Source organism: Elephas maximus, chromosome 11 (assembly GCF_024166365.1).
Source record: "Elephas maximus indicus isolate mEleMax1 chromosome 11, mEleMax1 primary haplotype, whole genome shotgun sequence".
NCBI lineage: Eukaryota > Metazoa > Chordata > Mammalia > Proboscidea > Elephantidae > Elephas > Elephas maximus.
The window spans coordinates 39,536,448-39,555,989 of NC_064829.1; the positions used below are offsets into that span (position 1 = coordinate 39,536,448).

A 19,542-nucleotide genomic window follows, 5' to 3' on the forward strand; every position below is an offset into this window, starting at 1 on the left:
GGTTAATAACTACTTTTTCAGTGTTTCTTTCCTATTTGCTTCCCCTCTTCATTCTAAAGTGTTTTTTCAGTTAGAAAAATAGCACAGAGTTCAATCAGGAAAGCAAAGCACTCACATAGGTAGATGTTTAATAATCTCAGAAAACCAGACCCACTGCCCTTGAGTCAATTCCAACTCATAACCAAAACGAAACCAAACCCGTTGCCAGCGAGTCAATTCTGACTCATAGCAACCCTATAGGACAGGGTAGAACTCCCCCATAGAGTTTCTACGGAGTGCCTGGTGAATTCGAACTGCCGACCTTTTGATTAGCAGCTGTAGTTCTTAACCACTACCCCACCAGGGTTTCCTTCCAACTCATAGCGACCCTATAACACTGGGTAGTACTGCCCCGTAGGGTTTCCAAGGCTATGATCTCTATGGAAGCAGACTGCCATATCTTGCTCCCATGGAGCAGCTGATGGGTTCAAACCACCAACCTTTCTGATAGCAGCTGAGTGGTGGGCCATTGAGCCACCAGGGCTCCTGACAGATGTTTAATAGAGGAAGTTTAATATGGGAAACTAATTACAAAGATGTTGGAAGAGCTGAAAGACCAAGTGTGACAGTGAGGCAAACACAGAAGAAATCACTGGGAAAAGGCAGGAACTGCCCAAAAGGAATTGGGACCACAGAGGGAAGGGCGGTCTCAAAGAAGCTGAAACCATGGAAGAAATGAAGTCACTGCCAGAGGCACTGCCAGAAGCAGAGGGGAAGGGAGAAATACCTTGGCTTCTTCCATCCTTCCAGTCTTTCATCAGTGCCCCTCATTGGGCAAATCTGGCCAAAAGTTCATTGGCAAAGGAGAAAGGAAACTTAGTTTGTAGGGATCAGCCCCAGCAATACAGAGCAAAATAGGGGAAAGGTGGGGAACAAATCTGATAACTACCAGACAATTGCCTAACTCAGATTTTTTCAGCTGCTAATAACAGAAGAGCCACCTAAGAATAGCTTAAACTAGAAAAGGTTCATTATCTTGCTTAACAAAAAAATTGGAGGTGGGGCAGTTTCAGGATTAGTTAGACCCAGTGAATGAACTCAACATCAAGGACGTTTATTCTTTCAAGCTTTCCACTCTGCCATGTTCAGCACATTGGCTTGTCCCCTGGTTTGTTCTCTCCATGGTTTCATGATGGTTGCAGCAGTTCCACAGACACGAAAGCATCCAGGTGTGGTTGTGGAATTGTTTATTTCCATTTGTCTGTTTTGTGATCAACAAGGAAAATCACTTGCAGAAGCCTCTCAGAAGAATTTCTCTCACATGTACTTGGTTAGAATTGAGTCACATGCCATGCCAAAGCTAGCCACTGGCAAAACGAAAGGACCTGTCCAGATTGGATCATGTCAATCATGATTTCTCCCCTTGAGCTGGGAATTGTGTTACCTCCTGAAGCACATGGCATGGCTAGGAAAAAGAAGATAACTGGACAAAAATCATGAATTCTTAGATTGGGGGATGAGAGTAGGTTTTGTTGATGATTGTAGATAGGACAATTGTGTCTATTAATTTCTCCTCCACAATTGCCATTCACTTGACCTCTGTCCTATTCAGCCTGAAGCATGCGTCTGCCAATTGTGAGGACTAGGGTGGGGAAAAAAAGAAACCAGGATTAATTCAACAGGAATGAAAAGAATATTGCTCATTTAAAAAAAAAATTTTTTTTTCCAAATTGGGCTTAAACAATTAAATCATAACCAAACCAACCAAACCCAGTGCTGCCAAGTTGATTCCGACTCATAGCGACCCTATAGGACAGAGTAGAACTGCCCTGTAGAGTTTCCAAGGAGCACCTGGCGGATTTCAACTGCCGACCCTTTGATTAGTAGCCACAGCATTTAACTACTACGCCACCAGGGTTTCCCCAATTAAACCATATGCCTTATTAAATAGGTTATTTATGCACATGAGCAGGTGTAATAGTAAAAATATTTAACAACTAGATCCAAACGGTCACTGACTTTACAGGAAAGACTATTGACCAATAAGAATGGACATTGGCTGAAAAGGACCAAGAGAGCTACAGTGGTACAAACCAGCTGAATGTCAGCAAAGCACTTGGTACCAATTAAAAAAGGCACCAAAGGGTACACAGTGAAACATAAGCCTCCCTCCCATTCCATCTCCCAGCTTCCCAGCTCATTTCTTCAAGGGCAACCACTTTTACCAGAAAAATAGACTTTTGAAGCTCTTTAAGTAAAACAAAGCCAGTCTTGTTAAGAAATAAATTTTCTAAATTTGTTTATCTTCCCCTTTAATGTATTAATTACCCAGCCTAGTAGACTGACTGAAGAGTTCTGCATATGGGAGGGCCCAATCAGCAGTAAGCGGAAGGGGGAGAAGCCCATTCCTTCCAGTACAAGGGATTATGGGGGAGAAGAGGGACAAAGTAGGCGAGGCTTCATTCTGGAGGGGGAAGATGTGTTAGACAGGTTGAGGGGAGTGTTTGAAGGGAGGGGAGGTACAAGGACATAGCCTTATAGGCTGTCCAAAACAAACCATGTAAATCCAGTGGCATAGAATGTTTAGGCAGAATGAGCTTCCCTCCCAACGGGGGAAGGGAGGACCCCAAGGTATGTCTTGGACTGTAGATATGTTGAGAGGCAACGGCCTCCTAAAGGGGACTGCCTTATTGAGGGTCAAGGAACCAGAAGATAATTATGGCAGAGATTCAGAGGGTTCTACTGTGTTGGTAAGGCTGAACCAGCCAGGACACAACACAGGGCCTTGACCCAGCAGGGATGGACCAGAGCAGTCTTTACCAGCAGATATCTGCAGCAGAATGCCCAAGGCTAATTGTATCTCAAGGAGCAGCCAAGATTGGTTTCCTGCAGAAATGCCCAGTAAGGATGCAGAGATTTTGCAGATCTCTAGACCCAGACTCCCCAAAAGTGCCTCAAGTTCATGTAAGCTACCCTTGTCCTCTATCTTAGACTGGTCTCTCTACAGAAGCGAAACCAATGAAGCATATATATGTACACATATACACTAGAAATAAAAACTAAGAGTTTTATTGAAGTATAAAAATGTTTCGAGAAACAAGAGATACACAAGCAACCCAGTAAGATGTTGCAGTGCGTTCTAAATTGCAGGGAGAACAGTGAAGTTTTAATCAGGTGGAGCAAACAAAGGACAAGGGTTCACAGGCACCAAGGAGGGGTACAAGAGAAGGAAAAAAAAGTTACAAGGGATTGTCAAGCTACAAACTTTCTTAACATTAATCTCTAAACTAGCATTAATCTCTTATCTCTTGAAATATGTTTGACCAAGACATTCTTCTTAACATCAGTAAGTAAGTCTATTTGTTATATCCTGCGATTTGTTTAACAAAGCTTTCTGTCAGGAATAATTGAGTCAATTTTCTGTCACAGCTGCATGTCTGCCTCTCTTCTTATCTTAAGGTAACAGGCTATGCTTTTACCTTAGTTACAAATTTACAGAGTCAGCAGAAATGGAGGGACGATGTCAGTGAGTGAAGTCTAATTTGGAGGAGTCAGGAAATTAGAACTGAGACTTGGTTAATTGGCGTTTGGTTCATATTGACTACAGAATTATGCTCCATCTTCATTTAACATTACTAATTCTATTTCCTAACCTCCTGTTGAACAAAGTATTTTTCTCTATGGCAAGCTGTATAAACATTCTTAACAGACACCTTTTAACAAACAATTCCTGGTACAAGCTAAAATCTCGACCCTTGCTCCCTTCTGAGTTACGACAGTTAAACTTTTACAAGAGGCTAAATTTTCTCATCAGAAGGGCAGGAACAGACTCTGGGCCAAACTTCAGTTAGATCCAAACTGGAGTTTTAATTTAGGCATGAAGTCATTCATTTCAGTTATGCCAGCTCCTCAGTTTTAAGGTTCACACGCACATCATATAATATCTCAAGGAAATACGTGTTTTATGTATATGTGTGTGTGTGTATATATATATATATCAAGGAAATGGCTCATGTGGTTGTGGGGGCTGGCAAATACCAAATCCATAGGTCAGGTGTCAGGCTGGAAATTTCTTCTGACTCATGTGGTCTCAGGGGCTAACAGACCCAAATCAGGAGGTCAGATGACAGGCTCCTGGCCCACAGTGCCACAGGAGATGGTGAATTAGGTCATACGATAGACTGCTGGTTCCCAGTGCTATAGAAGCTGGTGAATCTCAGAATTGTTAGATGAGACAGCAGGCTGCTGTCTCAAGTTCTAAGAACTGGAGGTCAGATGATGACAAGCCAGATGCAGGATCCAAAGCAAGAGAGAGCTCTGCCAAGCGGCCATCTAATATGCATCAATTGGTCTCAACCCACCTGGACCAAAGGTGAATGAAGAACAACAAGGATACAAGGTAATTACGAGCCCAAGAGACAGAAAGGGCCACTTAAACCAGAGACTACATCAGCCTGAGGCCAGAAGAACTAGATGGTGTCTGGCTACAATCGATGACTGCCCTGACAGGGAACACAACAGAGAACCCCTGAGGGAGCAGTAGAGCAGTGGCATGCAGACCCCAAATTCTCATAAAAAGACCAGACTTAATGGCCTGACTGAGACTAGATGGACCCTGGTGGTCATGGCCCCCAGACCTTCTGTTAGCCTAAGACAGGAACCATTCCCAAAGCCAAGTCTTCAGACAGGGATTGGACTGGACAATGGGACAGAAAAAGATGTTGGTGAAGAATGAGCTTCTTGGATCAAGTAGACACTTGAGTCTATATTGGCATCTCCTATCTGGAGGGGAGATGAGAGGGCAGTGGGGGTAAGAAGCTGGTGAAATGGACATGAAAAGAAAGAGTGGAGGGAAGGAGCAGGCTGTCTCATTAGGGGGAGAGCAATTAGGAATATAAAGCAAGGTGTATATAAATTTTTGTATGAGAGACTGACGTGATTTGTAAACTTTCATTTAAAGCACAATAAAAATTAAAAAAAAAAAGAGAGAGCGCTCTGCCAGACACTCATACATTGGATGCAGGCTACGCCTTTAATGAAATTTCCCTTACTTGAACAAGGTGGTGATTTGATTAAGAATGTGACTTCAGTAAGGCTGTGGCTTGAATCATGCCCTTTAGTAAGGATGTGACCCAAGATACACCCCCACACTAATCCTGCCTCATTACACACAGAAGTTTAGGATTTACAACACATAATTACACAATACCACAAAATAGAGGACAATTTTATCAGACCACAAAATGAAGGACAATTACACAATACTGGGAATCATGGCCTAGCAAAGTTGACACATAATATTGACCATCATCACATCCTCCCTTATACTGTCCCAGATGCCATCTTCAAGGGAGAGTAGCCTGAGTGTTTTAACCTAAATCTAAAAGAATTGTTTAAATTATTGCAACAGATTGAGTTTGTCAGATTGTTCTGTTAGTTTTTTTTTTTTCTCTTACTGCTCAGAGGCTGAGGCCACTTTATTTACACAGCTGAACGTATATTGAGTAAATCTGTGATCTTGCCATAAAAATATCAGTTTTTCACATGAAATGTTGCCAAGACAGGAGATTTTATCTTTTGGTAATTATGGTTTGTTTTCAACCTTAACTTTGAGAGTTAATCCCAATTTTTTATGGATTTCCACATATTGCCACTACATACTTACACATACACTAAGTGACATCTTAAAATATGTGAGGGAGCTGTACAAACGTTTGGAGTCCCTGGGTTGTGCAAACAGTTAACACGTTTGGCTGTTAACCAAAAGGCTGGAGGTTCGAATCCACCCAAAGGCCCCTCAAAGAAAGGCCTGGCAATCTACTTGTGAAAAATTTAGCCATTGAAAACCCTATAAAGAACAATTCTACTCTGATACACGTGGGGTCACCACGAGTTGAAATTAACTCGGTATCAACTGGTGTTACATAAATATGTCTGGACTTGAGCAAGTAAGGCTGCCATTGCAGAGAAAGAATGAAGCAAATAAAATTAAGGTCACAAAACTAACATTCTAGTTAAGGTTCCCAACGAGTAAAGGGAAACACTCTATCAAGTAGAAAATACTTCCTAAAGTGGTCAAAATGAGTGAAATATGTGTGGAAATATATTATCAAAAAGAAAACTTGAGATGCAAGAACTACATTATAAATGGATTTGAAAAATACCTGGACTACTGTTATTAGCTGTTCCTCATTCCCCCATCCTGTGTTCTTTCTCCTCGAAGGAAATCTGAAGCTAAAATTAGCTTTTCTGCCATGCTTACACTGTTCGTGCTGCTAAAGAGGAAAAGGAGCAAAACCATAAAATGTAGGGTGTTAGTGGGAATTAGCCATTCATTCAACAATAATCGTCCTGAGTATTATTCTAGGTATTGTCGTTAAGATGCACGTTTAAGACCCATTTCCTCTGTTGAATCCCTGTAATTCCAACCATTCCATTTCCTGTCTTCATTATAGCTGGTAACCTTCAATGCAAAATTCAGTACTTTGGCATTTATCATTTCACTCATTTGATAAAGAAGAGTATAAGCTGGTTGAGAGCAAAGTTCATGATATTTGCATAACATTTAACATAGTTCTTAGGGACAATGTAGAAAATAAACGGAATCAAATTTACTAGCGCCTCATATGGCTTGTCATTTAGACCAAGGTGAAGAGCTTTAACAAACATAGGGTGGTAATGAAACCTTTTTTCCTGAAGCTAATTGAGGGTGTTCCAGACTTTAGCTTCTTCCATGTCCTGTGTTCCCATCTTACAGATTATCTGTTGTGTGGACATATCTGGGAATTAAGGGGAATCGACTGGACATCAACGGGCTTTTTTTTTTTTTAAAAAAAACATTTAAATTAGTAACCTTGGTGAAATACCTGGATCCATGGTTCTCATTTTTTTCTAGAAAGTTATCAGAAAACAAAGAAATGCGTGGGAAGAAGAGCTATCTGTAAGCATCAGTCACACTGTGTTGAAGGTGAAAGTTGAAACTTTCTTGAAGGGGCTTATTTTTTTCACTCCAAACTGATTCAAATTCCATAGCTGATATTACTTCATAACACATTTGACCACGACCAAAACATTATGGCGAAGAAAACCGAAGAACTCCTTAAAAATCCGATTTATTTGATAAGACTGGCGAGAAACGCGGCTTCCGCTAGGAGGGAAGCTGGAGGTGCAGGTGTGAATGTGAGCACCCAGCTGTTTATGTCACAACCTGCTGAAGGCGCCACGCGCCGGTTGCTATGGAGGCGTCCTCCCCTTTTCCCCGGTTTCGCCCACCCTCCCGCCTCCGGCCCGCGGCCCTCCGGTGCTCGGTGACCCGGCAGTCAGGCTGCAGGCAGCGCAGTGCCATGGGAGAGCTGCTGGTGGGGGGCGGCGGGAACCCGGTGCACCATGAGCTTCGGACCCAGCCCAGCTCTGGGCCGATGAGCACTGAGCACGCCGCCCTCCCAGCCTGCACTGCTCCCCGGGCTTCAGCTGCGGAGGCAGCGGCGGCCGGACAAGAAGCCTGATGCTGGCGCAGGGCCACCTCTCTACCAATAAGCGACAGGGACGACGCAGCTCCGTTAGTAGTGCCGCTGAGCGGCCCCTCGGTGAGCGTCTACGCAAGTCTACGGGTGGAGGGCGTGAAGCCGGCAAGGAGCGGCGGGTCGGAAGGAAGAGGAGGAGCAACGGGGAAGGGTGGGCCACCACGAGGGAAGAGAGGGGCGGGCGGCTCGGGGAATAGGGAGGGGGGATGAGGGCTCTGCCAGGCGGCGGGGCAAAGGGAGGCCGCGGGTAGAGACACAGGGCGGGAGACGGAGCTGCGGCCCTGCTGAGAAGCCAGGTACCCGCGTGCTCTCCGGCGGGAGGCTACGGCTTGCGGGAGGGGGTGGGGGCACCAATGCCGGGCGGAAGAGCGGGGAAGCTGCCTGGACCTCCTGGGCGGGCTCCGACCCGGAGTAGAAGCGAAAGTGAAGCCAACCGCTCGTTCCTCCCCCGGCCCCTTGCCAAGCACCTCCCTCCCGGCCTGCCGGTGGCCTTCGGGAGGCGTAGCCCCAGGAGGCGGGCCCGCGCCCAGCGTGTGCGGCTGCTGCGTCCGGGCGTTCAGGCCCCGCCCCGCCCCGCCCCCTCCAGGCGCGAGCCGCTTCCTGACGCGAATTCCCCTCCCCCTCCGGGTGCGCGCAGGGAGTCGGGCCCCGGGCCGCCACCGCCACCTCGGCCACTGCCGCCATCGCCTTGATCCCACACCCCCCGCCATGGCCGAGGAGCTCTCCGCGGCCACGTCCTACACCGAAGATGATTTCTACTGCCCCGTCTGTCAGGAGGTGCTCAAAACGCCTGTGCGGACCGCGGCCTGTCAGCACGTGTGAGTAGATGCCCCCGCCCCCGCGCGGAGCCGGGTGGTCGTTTAGGCCCCGCGTCCGGCCCGGGACCCTCGAGCGCGGCCTGGCAGAAGCCGAGCCCGCCGCAGCCTGCCCGAGCGCCCCTCGGCCGGCAGGGCCCGCTCCCAGTCGGTCAGAGCCCCGGCCCGCCCTCCTCCCAGGCTCCGGCCGGCTCCTGCGCCTGGCCCCTCGCCGGAGCCCCGTGCTCGCGTCCCGGGATTCCCTCATTTTCGCGCCCCTGAGGGTGGACAGGTTCGCCCCGGGTTGTTTCCAGGCCCTGAAGGCCTCTCTCTCCGCGGGGCCCGGCAGGAATTGCAGGGAACGTGGATCCTTTTTGTTTCCTAGCAACTGAGTGAAGGCTGGGGTGTCGAGTGTCAAAACCGGCCGAAGGTGCCCGCACGGGCCCGCTCGCCCCACTCCGTGACCTGCCCCGTTTTAAAGTTTTTTCTTTTTCTTTCAGAACGCTGATAGATACCCCTTTTACATCCAAGACCCCTTACCTAACTTAGCTCTCAGCGCTGCTTCACGGATCAGCCTTGGAAGTGTTTCGTTTCGTTTAAAATTCAGTGCATATTAGAATTGGTCTAACATGGTTTTTCTTCTTTCATATATTAGACCTGACAGGATTTCCGGGTATTGAAATGATAATTTCCCTTTGTTTTACCCCTTGGCTTACTCCTTGGTTACTACAAGAGTGGAAATAGGGAAGGAAGACTTCGGTTAAGAGGAATGCACTGAAAATGAGGTACTCACTCTAGGGGTGAGGGAGAACACAAAGAGATAGGTGAGATGGCATGGTGTTGTTTGAATTAGCATATTAATAGGAAGAACTTAGACAATCTTATAGACTGTTAGAGTGTCATTAAGGATTGGAAGGAGCCCTTTTTTACAGGGTGGGTAGCACTTTTGATAAACCTAACTGATGGATGGGTGATCAGAGTCCTCTGGAGAACTTTTTAAGCAAACATTCCAATTCCTAGGCTTCATTCCAACAAAAGAATTTTTAGCAGGTGGGGCTTGGAAATCTTGTTTTGCAAATAGCTGAGGAGAATCGAAGAAGTTTCTAGATATGTTAATTTCTTCCACTTTTTTTTTCCTTGCAGAGGTGAGTTCTATAATTTTGTAAAGAATGGATTACATTTTGGGTTCTTAATTCAGAAATTTCAGTATTACAATTGATTTCTTGATACCCCCTCCTCTTACTTAGTCTCGCAGCCTTAACTCCGCTACCTGCCTTAGTCTGTGGTGGTTGTGTGAGACTACAGTATGTGGGTTCTAGTAATGTATGCGAGTTATGATTTTGCTGTTTAAAGGAGATGAATAACAGTCTAGCAGTCTAGATTCTTTTATTACTCGGTGCAATAAATGCAGATTCTTAGGAAAATATTTTGAGATGTTTAGGGTATGATGTGGAAACCTTGGTGGCATAGTCGTTAAGAGCTATAGCTGCTAACCAAAAGGTTGGTAGTTTGAATCCACCAGGCACTCCTTGGAAACTATGGGGCAGTTCTACTTTGTCCTATAGGGTTGCTTTGAGTCAGAATTGATTTGATGGCAACGGGTTTGGTTTTGGTTTTAGTGCCTTATGTATGTAACAACTTAAAGTCATTCCTCTATTTAGAAAAAAGAAATTAAGTGCTTGTGCTGGCCAGTGGGTGGGAAGGGAAGGAAAACAAGGTAAGGGGAAGTTATGGTAAGCACCAAAATTATGTGTATATAGTAGGTCTTCTCTGGTTAGGATCATTTCAGTTACTGTTTGGGTTATTGACCTTATAAAACTCATTGTGATCCCCAGTCCCCTCTTCCCCCAGTGCCATGCAGTTTGCTCTTCTTGGGGCATTTTAAATCAAGGACTATAATTTGGCTTGACCTCAAGGCTATGGAAAAAAGAATGGAACTGGTTGTTTTTTAAATTCAGTACCTTTCCCAGTTCAACTGATTGGGCTAGGATGTGACCAGCCTAGATGAGAAAATTAAATATAGAGTAGATGTTGTTGATAGAAGGGATGAACAAGTATTCTCTTAACTGCCCTAGCTTCCGCTCCCTACAAAGCACACACACAACTACTTGCTCTAAGGTTCTGGCTGAACAATGAATGAAAGAAAGCAGAGGGGTTAAAACTTTTATTTTGAAGAGGTGATAATGATGGAACAGGGTCTTTATTGGCTAGAAAGTTTGGTGGGAAAAGTGGAGAGAATTCTTTATTAAACAATCTAGTTTAATTACTGTCATTTGCTCTTTCCACAAAGGACAGACGTGGCGCCTTTAAACAAATTTATATTTAAACTACAGAATCTGTTTTTGACTCAAGATAGTGAGGGATGAGAATATGACGGCTTTGGACCTACTGGAAAATAAAAACAAGCTTTCATTCCATTTCAGTGACAAGAAAGGTTTTGCCCACAAACTATCCTAGTCAAAAGAGTAAGTTCAGTACCATTGGAATAACTACCAAAATATAAATTCCCCTTTAATCCCCAATCATTCCTTCAAACAACATTCATTGAATGCTTTCTGTATGCCAGGTACAGAGAATACAGAGTGCTCTTTCCTGAAGAGTGTTGTAGCCTAATGGAGAAGACCTATAAATGAGTATGACTGATATCAAAGAGACTTAGAAAATTCTTATGTGAGCATTGAGGGCAAGTATCTCAATCAGTCTATGAGTACAGGGAAGATTTCATGGATGAAGTAATACTTTAAGTCAGAATCCCATTCAGGGTTTGTTGGAGAATACCCTGTTTAGGTAGTGACTGCAAGGTGTTAAAGAGGTTGGCTGTGTGTCTGGACTGTAAAGGTTGGCTGGAGCGAAAAGGATGGAGCTTAGAGATATTGGCAGGAACTTACTGTGTAAGTCAAATTTGAACTTTTCCTTGAAAGCCAGAGACATGTTAAATTATTTTTGGCAGGGGAGCAGCATGATCACATTTCAATTTTAGAAAGTTTATTGTAGTAGTAGGATCCAGCTTGGTAGTGGTGAAGAGGTCAGTTATTACTGTCAGAGAGAGAAATGATTAGCACTTCAATTAGATAATGATAGTGGGAACGGGGAGAAAAGATTCCTGACGGTTAAAGGAGAGAGTGTAAGATTTGATGATTTAATGATACAGCCAGTAGTTAGAGATGTATATGTACAATCTGGAATACATGAGAGATGTTTAGGTTGGAGCTGAAGTTGTGAGCATGGATGTAGACACTGAGGGTGGTATATAGGTAGCAGAGGGCCCAGAGAGAACAAATTCCTGGGGAATATGTATTTAAATATTGACTGGAGAAAGTGCCATCAGAAAAAGAATGAATGGAAGAATAGGAAGAAAACCAGGATAGAACATGACAGTGGTATAGAGATAGAGAATATTTAGAAAACTGGTCAGCAGTGTCAGATGTCTTAGTGTGGTCAGACGTAATGTTTTTAATAATATATAAAGACCAATTAAGAATATTAAAGTTGAGTAGGTATTCAAAGTAAGGTTTCAGAAGAAGGTACAGAGTAGCACAACCTGTGCTCTCTCCCCTTCTTGAACAGTCAAGGAAATAACTCTTGCAGACCATTAGAAATAAGATCCCATTACAATGAATATTGGATATAATAGCAAGTGTGCTGCTTTATTAAACACTTAGAGATGGAAATTGAATCTGTTTTTGCTTTTGCAACATTTATGTAAGGAGACGTCTTTTAAAACGAACAGATTAGCTTGTAAATAAAATGATGGGGTTAAATGTCATTTAACTCCGTTGAGCATATTTTCTTGTCTCATTAAGCACAAATTTGTATGATTCCTGATTTGACCTGTTTGGTTATCCAGTCTCTGAATTTTCAGTTTATATTTTTAATAGTTTTATTGATATCTTCTTTCTTGAGTAGTGGTGCTCTGAATATATGCTCTTTGAATTTTTTCTTTCCTACCGACATGTAATTCCGAAAGCCAGAATTATCTTAGTTCATGGTGATTTAATAAATGACTGCTCTAGACCATCTTTTTTCCTTAAGGTTTTTAGGACTTTATCTAAATCGCCTTGAAACAACAAAAAAAAAGTTAACATCAAGTTGATTCAGACTGATGGCAACCCCATGTGTGTCACAGTAAAACTCTGCTCTGTGTGGTTTTCAATGGCTGTGATCTTTTGGAAGTAGATTGCCAGACCTTTCTCTCGGGGCGCCTCTGGGTGCATTCAGACCACCAACCTTTTGGTTAGCACCCGAGCGCTTAACTGTTTGGGCCACCCAGGGACTCCTTAGGAAGATAAAGGGTGCCAGATTTTTAATTAATTAGCTCTAAAATCAGGAGCATGATACATGAGAAAGTTGTTTTTCTCTCCCAACATCTGCGCTGATCAACCTTTTATTGGGGAATGAATGAGAACAGAAATGTGTCTGGCATCTGTTAAAGTTGAAAGAAATTTATTGATAACCTTTTATTTTAGAGTAATGCACTATGCTGTAGACACAGGCTCCTTGATATGTGAAAACAGCTTTAATAACTCTTGATTTGCACCCCCCCCCCACTTTGTTTCGAAATAAGCTTTATGTAGCAAATTCATATGGGAGTCCCTGGTTTGCTCAAAAGGTCGGTGGTTTGAAAGTTCCAGTGGCTCCGCGGGAGAAAGATATGGCTTCCATAGGGATTTACAGCCTTGGAAACTATGGGATCACTGTGAGTCAGAACCAACTAAAAGGCAGTGAGTGGGCTGGGTGGTACAGAAGATTTATGCGTGCTTGGCTGCCAAACCAAAAGGTTGGACATTTGAGTCCACCTAGAGGCCCCCTCCAAACCTGTTGCTGTTGAGTTGATTCCAACTCATAGCGACCCTATAGGACAGAGTAGATCTGCCCCATAGGATTTCCAAGGCTGAAATCTTTATGGAAACAGACTGCCACATTTTTCCCCATGGAGCAGTTGGTGGGATCAAACCACCAATCTTCTGGTCAGCAGCCGAGCACTTTAACTGTTGCATTATCAGGGCTCCGTACAAGAACCCTAGGTGGCACAAATGGTTCCTGCTTGACTGCTAACCTAAAGGTGGTTCGAACCCACCCAGCGGTACCATGGAAGAAAAGGCCTGGTGGTCTGCTTCTGTTAAGATTACAGCCAGTAAAACTATGGAGCACATGAGGTCGCCATTAGTTGGAACTGATTCAATGGGAACTAACAACAGTAACAACAGAGGCATGTCATGTTGAAAGAAAGTGTTATGACTATAGAAAGAAAGCCCTGGTGATCTATTTCTAAAAAATCAGCCTTTGAAAATATGGAGTACAGTTCTACTCTGACACACCTGGGGTCATCATGAGTTGGAATTGACTCTGTGGTAACCGGTTAGCGAATTCATATAGTCCAAAGGGAGAAGAGGAAGCAGTTTATATCTGAGGACACATGCTTGGTGGGACAGGGGGGAAAAAGTAGAATTGGAGGTAAAAGACCTGTTGTGTAACTTTATTTTGTACCTCTTACCACAGTTTATAGTCATAATGTTTTTGAATCATATCATTTGACTAATGTCAGCCTTGCCAGTTAGACTGTAAGCTCTAAGGTAGCAAGTCGGATCTACTTTTACTTACCTGAACCCTCTGTAGTCATGTAGTATTCATTGAGTAAAGGAATGGATGAGTTTGTTGGGAGATGTGCAGCTTACTGTCTGTATCACTTGGTCATGTCATTTAATCCTGTTGAGCTTGTTTTCTTATCTATTAAACAGGAGTAAAAGTATTTTAATTATTTTATAGGGTTTTTTTAAGGACCAAATGAAGTAATGTTTGTGAGTAATAGTAATATTTTGTATTGTTTTACAGTTTTCAAAACCCGTAAAAATACGAAATATTATTAGTTTAGTAACTACAGCATCTAACAGAAAAAGCTAATTATTATTAATAGAAAGGAATCTTTTAAGTGTTTTTTTGGTCCAGATATTTAATACCAGAGCAGTTATTGTGTACGGGGAGTTGAGGCATATGATTCAAAATTTTAAAAGTACAAAAGAGAGTAATGTGCTTTCCCCCATAATCAGTGTTACCTTGGATATACTTCCAGAGATATGTATTAAAAAAAAAAACTTTTTTTTTTGTATGTAAGGTTGTAAATGTGTTATTTTTGTTTTTTTTTTAACAACAGCATACTATATGCATTGTTTTAGACCTTGCAATTTTCTTGTAGTAACATGGAGATCATTCGGTATCAGTACATAAAAGGGCCTCCTTATTCTTTTTTTGTGGCTATTTAGTATTCATTCATTCAACAAGCATCACATATTTATTATGCGCCAATACTATTGTAGATGCTAGGGGCACCAAAAACCAAAAAAAAAACAAACCTGTTGCTGTTGAATCGATTCCGACTTATAATGACCCGATAGGACAGAGTAGAACTGTGCGGTGAATAAACCAGAGAAAAATCCCTGGCCTCATGGAGCCTTATATATTTAGTGTTTTTAGTATTCCATTGTTTGATGTATCATTTTTTATCCAGTCTCATATTGCTGAACATTTAGGCTTCCCTCTGTATCCCCGGGTTCCGCATCTGTGAATTCAACCAACCATGGATCGAAAACATTCAGGAAAAAAAAGAAAGTCCCAAAAAGCTGAACTTGAATTTGCCACGTGCAGAGCACTACACTGAAACCACACGTATGAGGTGCTGTGCAGGCACAGCCTGCTGTAGGCTCCACCATTTCACAGATCTTCAGTCTTGCCCCAGCACTCGTTGTTGGAGCATTGTTCGCCTCTCCTCTCATTCGTTCACTCCTGAGTTGTGTGCACCCTTTGTTTCTATGAAAAAATGCTTCCTAATTAAGTGGTTAAAGAATCTCTCAAAGGCTAACAGGCAGCATAAAGTGTTATCTCTGGACAAGAAAATAAAAATCTTAGATCTTTTGAAAAGTAGCATCCGAAATGGCGACAAAGTAAGAGTGAACCTAGCATTTACACAATAAAGCAGAAAGAAGCTGAAATTTATGGAAGTGTTAGTGCTGCCCTTGCAACTTCTCTGGTTGTGGTAAAGTGCTTGCAAAAATTGAGAAGGCATTAAAATGTGAATTGTAATCATTAACAACTCTTTAACATAGCATTTACATTGTATTAGGCATTGTAAGTAATACAGAGATGATTTAAAGTATAGGGGAGGAGTAGATAATATGCAAATATTATGCCCTTTTATATAAGGGACTTGAGTGTCCTTGGATTTTGGTATCTGCAGGGGTCCTGGAACTAAATCCCACCCCCCCCACCGCCCCCAGCCACGGATACCGGACTGTATACAAATCAGTTCACACACGTTAGAGTTTGTAAGGTAAATTCTGAGATGTGGAATTTATTTATGTTTTGAAACGTATGTCAGACAAGGATTATTACAGCTCTAGCAAAATGTTTTGTACATGGAAGGCTCTCAATGTTTTCGTTTGAGGACTGTGTACTATGTCTTTGGGTTAAGTGGCTTAATAGTTACTGGATTGGAATAAGGTAAGATGGCATTCGTTGCTTTAAAAAATATTCAGGAATGCCTAGTAGGTGCCAGGCACTGGGTTAGTGCTGGGAATATGGCGGTGAGCAAACCGAATACCCCTGTCTTCTTGGAGCTGAGTCTTGGTGAGACACACTTTAATTTAAATGAACACCCCAGTAAATGGATAATTACAAAGTGATAGATTCCAGGAGAGAATATAACAGAGATCTAGAGATCTAATGTAGGTTGGTGGGTAGTCAGAGAGTTTTCCTTGAGAGATTGATAATGTTGCTGAGATCTACATGAAGAGTAGATGTTGATTCGTGAAGGCCTGTGATTGTACACAGAGTATTCAAGGTAGAAGGAATATTCTGGGCAAGGTCACTGAGATAGGAGGGAACATGCAGGGCCTTATATTTTAATGACAGGAACACAGCTTTCAACCTCTTATAGGTTTCTTAACTTTTTATCCTTTAGACCTCAGTTTCTTCATCTGTAAAATAAAGGTTTTTTCTTTTTTAAAGAACTCAAGGTAATGAATGTTAAGTTTCTGGAACCCCGCCTAGCAAATATTGGATACTTAATAAAATGTTAATAAAGGTGTTTACCTGTGTTTTATTGACTGTGCAAAGGCATATGACTATGTGGATCATAACAAATTATGGATAGCATTGTGAAGAATGGGAATTCAGAACATTTAATTGTGCTCATGAGAAACCTGTACATAGACCAAGAGGCAGTTGTTCATACAGCAAAATGGAATACTATGTGGTTTAAAGTCAGGAAAGGTGTGCGTCAGGGTTGTATACGTTCACCATACTTACTCTGTGTGCTGAGCACATAATCTGAGAAGCTGGACTATATGAAGAAGAATGGCATACCAGGATTGGAGGAAGACTTATTAACAACCTGTGATATGCTGAAAGTGAAGAGGACTGGAAGCACTTACTGATGAAGATCAGACCACAGCCTTCAGTATGGATTACACATCAACATAAAGAAAACAAAAATCCTCACAACTGGACCAGTAAGCAACATCATAATAAACAGAGAAGATTGAAGTCAAGAATTTCATTTTACTTGCATCCACAGTCAGCACCCATGGAAAACAGAGTCAAGAAATCAGCCAAGGTATTGCTTTGGGGAAATCTGCTGCAAAAGACCTCTTTAAAGTATTGAAAAGCAAGGATGTCACTTTGAGGACTAAGGTGATCCTGACCTAAGCCATGGCATTTCCAATCACCTCATATGGTTGAGCGATCTGGACAATGAGTAAGAAAGCCTGAAGAACTGACTTTTGCATGGTAATGTTGGCATAGAATATTGAATATACCTTAGACTTCCAGAAGAATGAGCAAATCTACCTTGGAATAAGTATAGCCAGAATGCTCCTTAGAAGTGAGGATGGCAAGACTTGGCCTCACATGCTTTGGACATGTTATCAGGAGGGACCAGTCCCTGAAGAAGGACAGCATTCTTGATACAGTGGAGGGTCAACATAAAAGAGGAAGGCCTTCAACAAGATGGATTGACAGAGTGGATGCAACAGTGGGCTCAATCATAGCAAAAATAGTGAGGATGGTGCGGGACCGGGCACTGTTTCGTTCTGTTGTACATAGGATTGCTATGAATTGGCACCTAACAACAACAACAACAATAAATGGTATCTGATATTTTTATAAATGTCATACTGCTCTCTACAAAATTGAGATGACTTACAAAATGCCATTGGTACTGTAAGAGTGTATCAATATTCCAACATCTTTACCAACCTTATTTTTTGGTATTTGCTAGTTTAATACAATTTATTACGGTGCCTTGGAGGTCACTTTAGGAGCCCTGCTGATGCAGTTGTTAAAGCCCTTGGCTGCTAACTGATGGGTTGGAGGTTTGAACCCACCAGCTGCTAATTCTTTGGTTACTAACAAAGCTGTGTGCTTCTTTCCATATTAAATTTTTGTATAATTTATAATTTTATCATTCACAGAATATGATTTATATACATTCCTGGTATTATGGCCTTTTGAGGATAATCTATTATTTAAACTTAACATTTTCCTATTTGGTTGCTTTCTTCTGTAAATTATTACATCAGGTACATTCAAACTTAAAATATTTGATTCCCTTTATTTCGCTAAAGTTATAATGCTATTCATATTTTTTCTAATTGTTGAATCCTTTTTAAAAACTTTTTTATTGTGCTTTAAGTGAAAATTTACAAATCAAGTCAGTCTCTCATACAAAAATTACAAATCAAGTCAGTCTCTCATACAAAAATTATATACCTTGCCCTTGCTATGTGCTCCTAGTTGCTCTCCCCCTAATGAGATAGCACATTCCTTCTCTCCACCCTGTATTCCCTGTGTCCATTCAGGCAGCTTCTGTCCCCGTCTGCCTTCTCATCTCCCCTCCAGACACATAATCTCATGGGTCTCCTTGAGCCAAGAAGCTTACTCTTCATCAGTATCATTTTCTGTCTTATAGTTCAGTCCAATCCCTGTCTGAAGAGTTAGTTGGCTTTGGGAATGGTTCCAATCTTGGGCTAACAGAAGGTCTGGGGACCATGACCTCCGGGGTCCTTCTAGTCTCAGACTGTTAAGTCTGGTTTTTTTAACGAGGATTTGAGGTCTGCATCCCACTGCTCTCCTGCTCTGTCAGGGCTTCTTCTGTTGTGTTCCCTGTCAGGGCAGTCATCGATTGTAGCCTGGTACCATCTAGTTCTTCCGGTCCCAGGCAGATATAGTCTCTGATTTATATGACCCTGTCTGTCTCTTGGGCTCATAATTACGTTGTATCTTTGGTCATTCTCTTTTGCTCCAGGTGGGTTGAGACCAATTCATGCCATCTTAGATGGTTGCTTGCTAGTGTTTAATTAAGACCTCAGACGCCACTCAACTAAAGTGGGATGCAGAATGTTTTCTTAATAGATTTTATTATGCCAGTTGATCTAGATGTCCCCTGAAACCATGGTCCCCAGACCCGTGTCCCTGCTACTCTGGCCTTTAAGCGTTCGGTTTATTCAGGAAACTGCTTTGGTTTCATCCGATTGTGCTGACCTCTTCTATATTTTGTGTTGTCTTTCCTTTCACTTAAAGTGGTTCTTGTCTTCTGTCTAATTAGGGAATACGCCTCTCCCTCCTTCCCTCCCCACCGTCCTAGCCATCAAAGAATATTTTCTTCTGTGTTTAAACTTTTTTGAGTTCTTATAAAAGTGGTCTCATACAATATTTGTCCTTTTGCAGCTGACTAGTTTCATTCAGCATAATGCCTTCCAAATTCCTCCATGTTATGAAATATGAATCCTTTTTTTTTAATTTGCAGTTTTTTTGACCCACGTGGAATATAGAGATGTGTGAAATGTGAATTTGAATCTTAATTTGCCATTCTTACATTCTCTTGCCCTCAGTATTTCTTAGAATGGATTCCGTTTCCATTGCTTTAAATATCTTTTAATGTATTTGATTCTCAAAGTAATTTTTTTCTTTTGGCTTTCTCCAATTTCATAAGTTACTTTCACTGTTTTACCACATTTATAATATGGCTTTGTTAATTGCTTTGAAGAAATGTAGTATAAACACACAAACCTGCACATTTGCATGCATACCATAAGCCGTAAGTCCCAGCAGGGTAGGGATTTTTGTCAGCTTTATTCCCTATTATATCCCCAGTGTGTGTTATGTAGTAAGTGCTTAATATGTATTTATCAGATGACTGTGCATTAAAATATATGGACATAATATTTAAAAATCTGGTAGGGTAGAATTATAAT

At 42.2% G+C, this 19,542-nt stretch overlaps 1 protein-coding gene and 1 long non-coding RNA gene across 5 annotated transcripts in view; one reads left to right on the forward strand and one right to left on the reverse strand.

The window, feature by feature from the left end:
- Window positions 1-1,011: 1,011 nt before the first annotated feature.
- Window positions 1,012-8,929, reverse strand: LOC126086114 (uncharacterized). The gene is made up of 3 exons (XR_007519415.1): window positions 8,837-8,929; window positions 6,144-6,254; window positions 1,012-1,621 (listed from the first exon to the last, which is right to left on the reverse strand). It is a non-coding gene; the product is annotated as an uncharacterized LOC126086114 (long non-coding RNA).
- Window positions 7,290-19,542, forward strand: part of RNF138 (ring finger protein 138) — a 35,944-nt gene continuing 23,691 nt past the window's right edge. The window contains exons 1-2 of one of the 4 annotated variants that reach the window (XM_049902279.1): window positions 7,290-7,565; window positions 8,140-8,320. In XM_049902279.1, the coding sequence (XP_049758236.1) occupies window positions 7,484-7,565; window positions 8,140-8,320 (263 nt within the window). In that variant the 5' untranslated portion in view covers window positions 7,290-7,483. Of the gene's footprint in view, window positions 7,566-7,591; window positions 7,654-7,715; window positions 7,799-8,139; window positions 8,321-19,542 lie in introns of those variants that run through there. The other 3 variants (XM_049902278.1, XM_049902281.1, XM_049902280.1) reach the window with 3 other exon arrangements.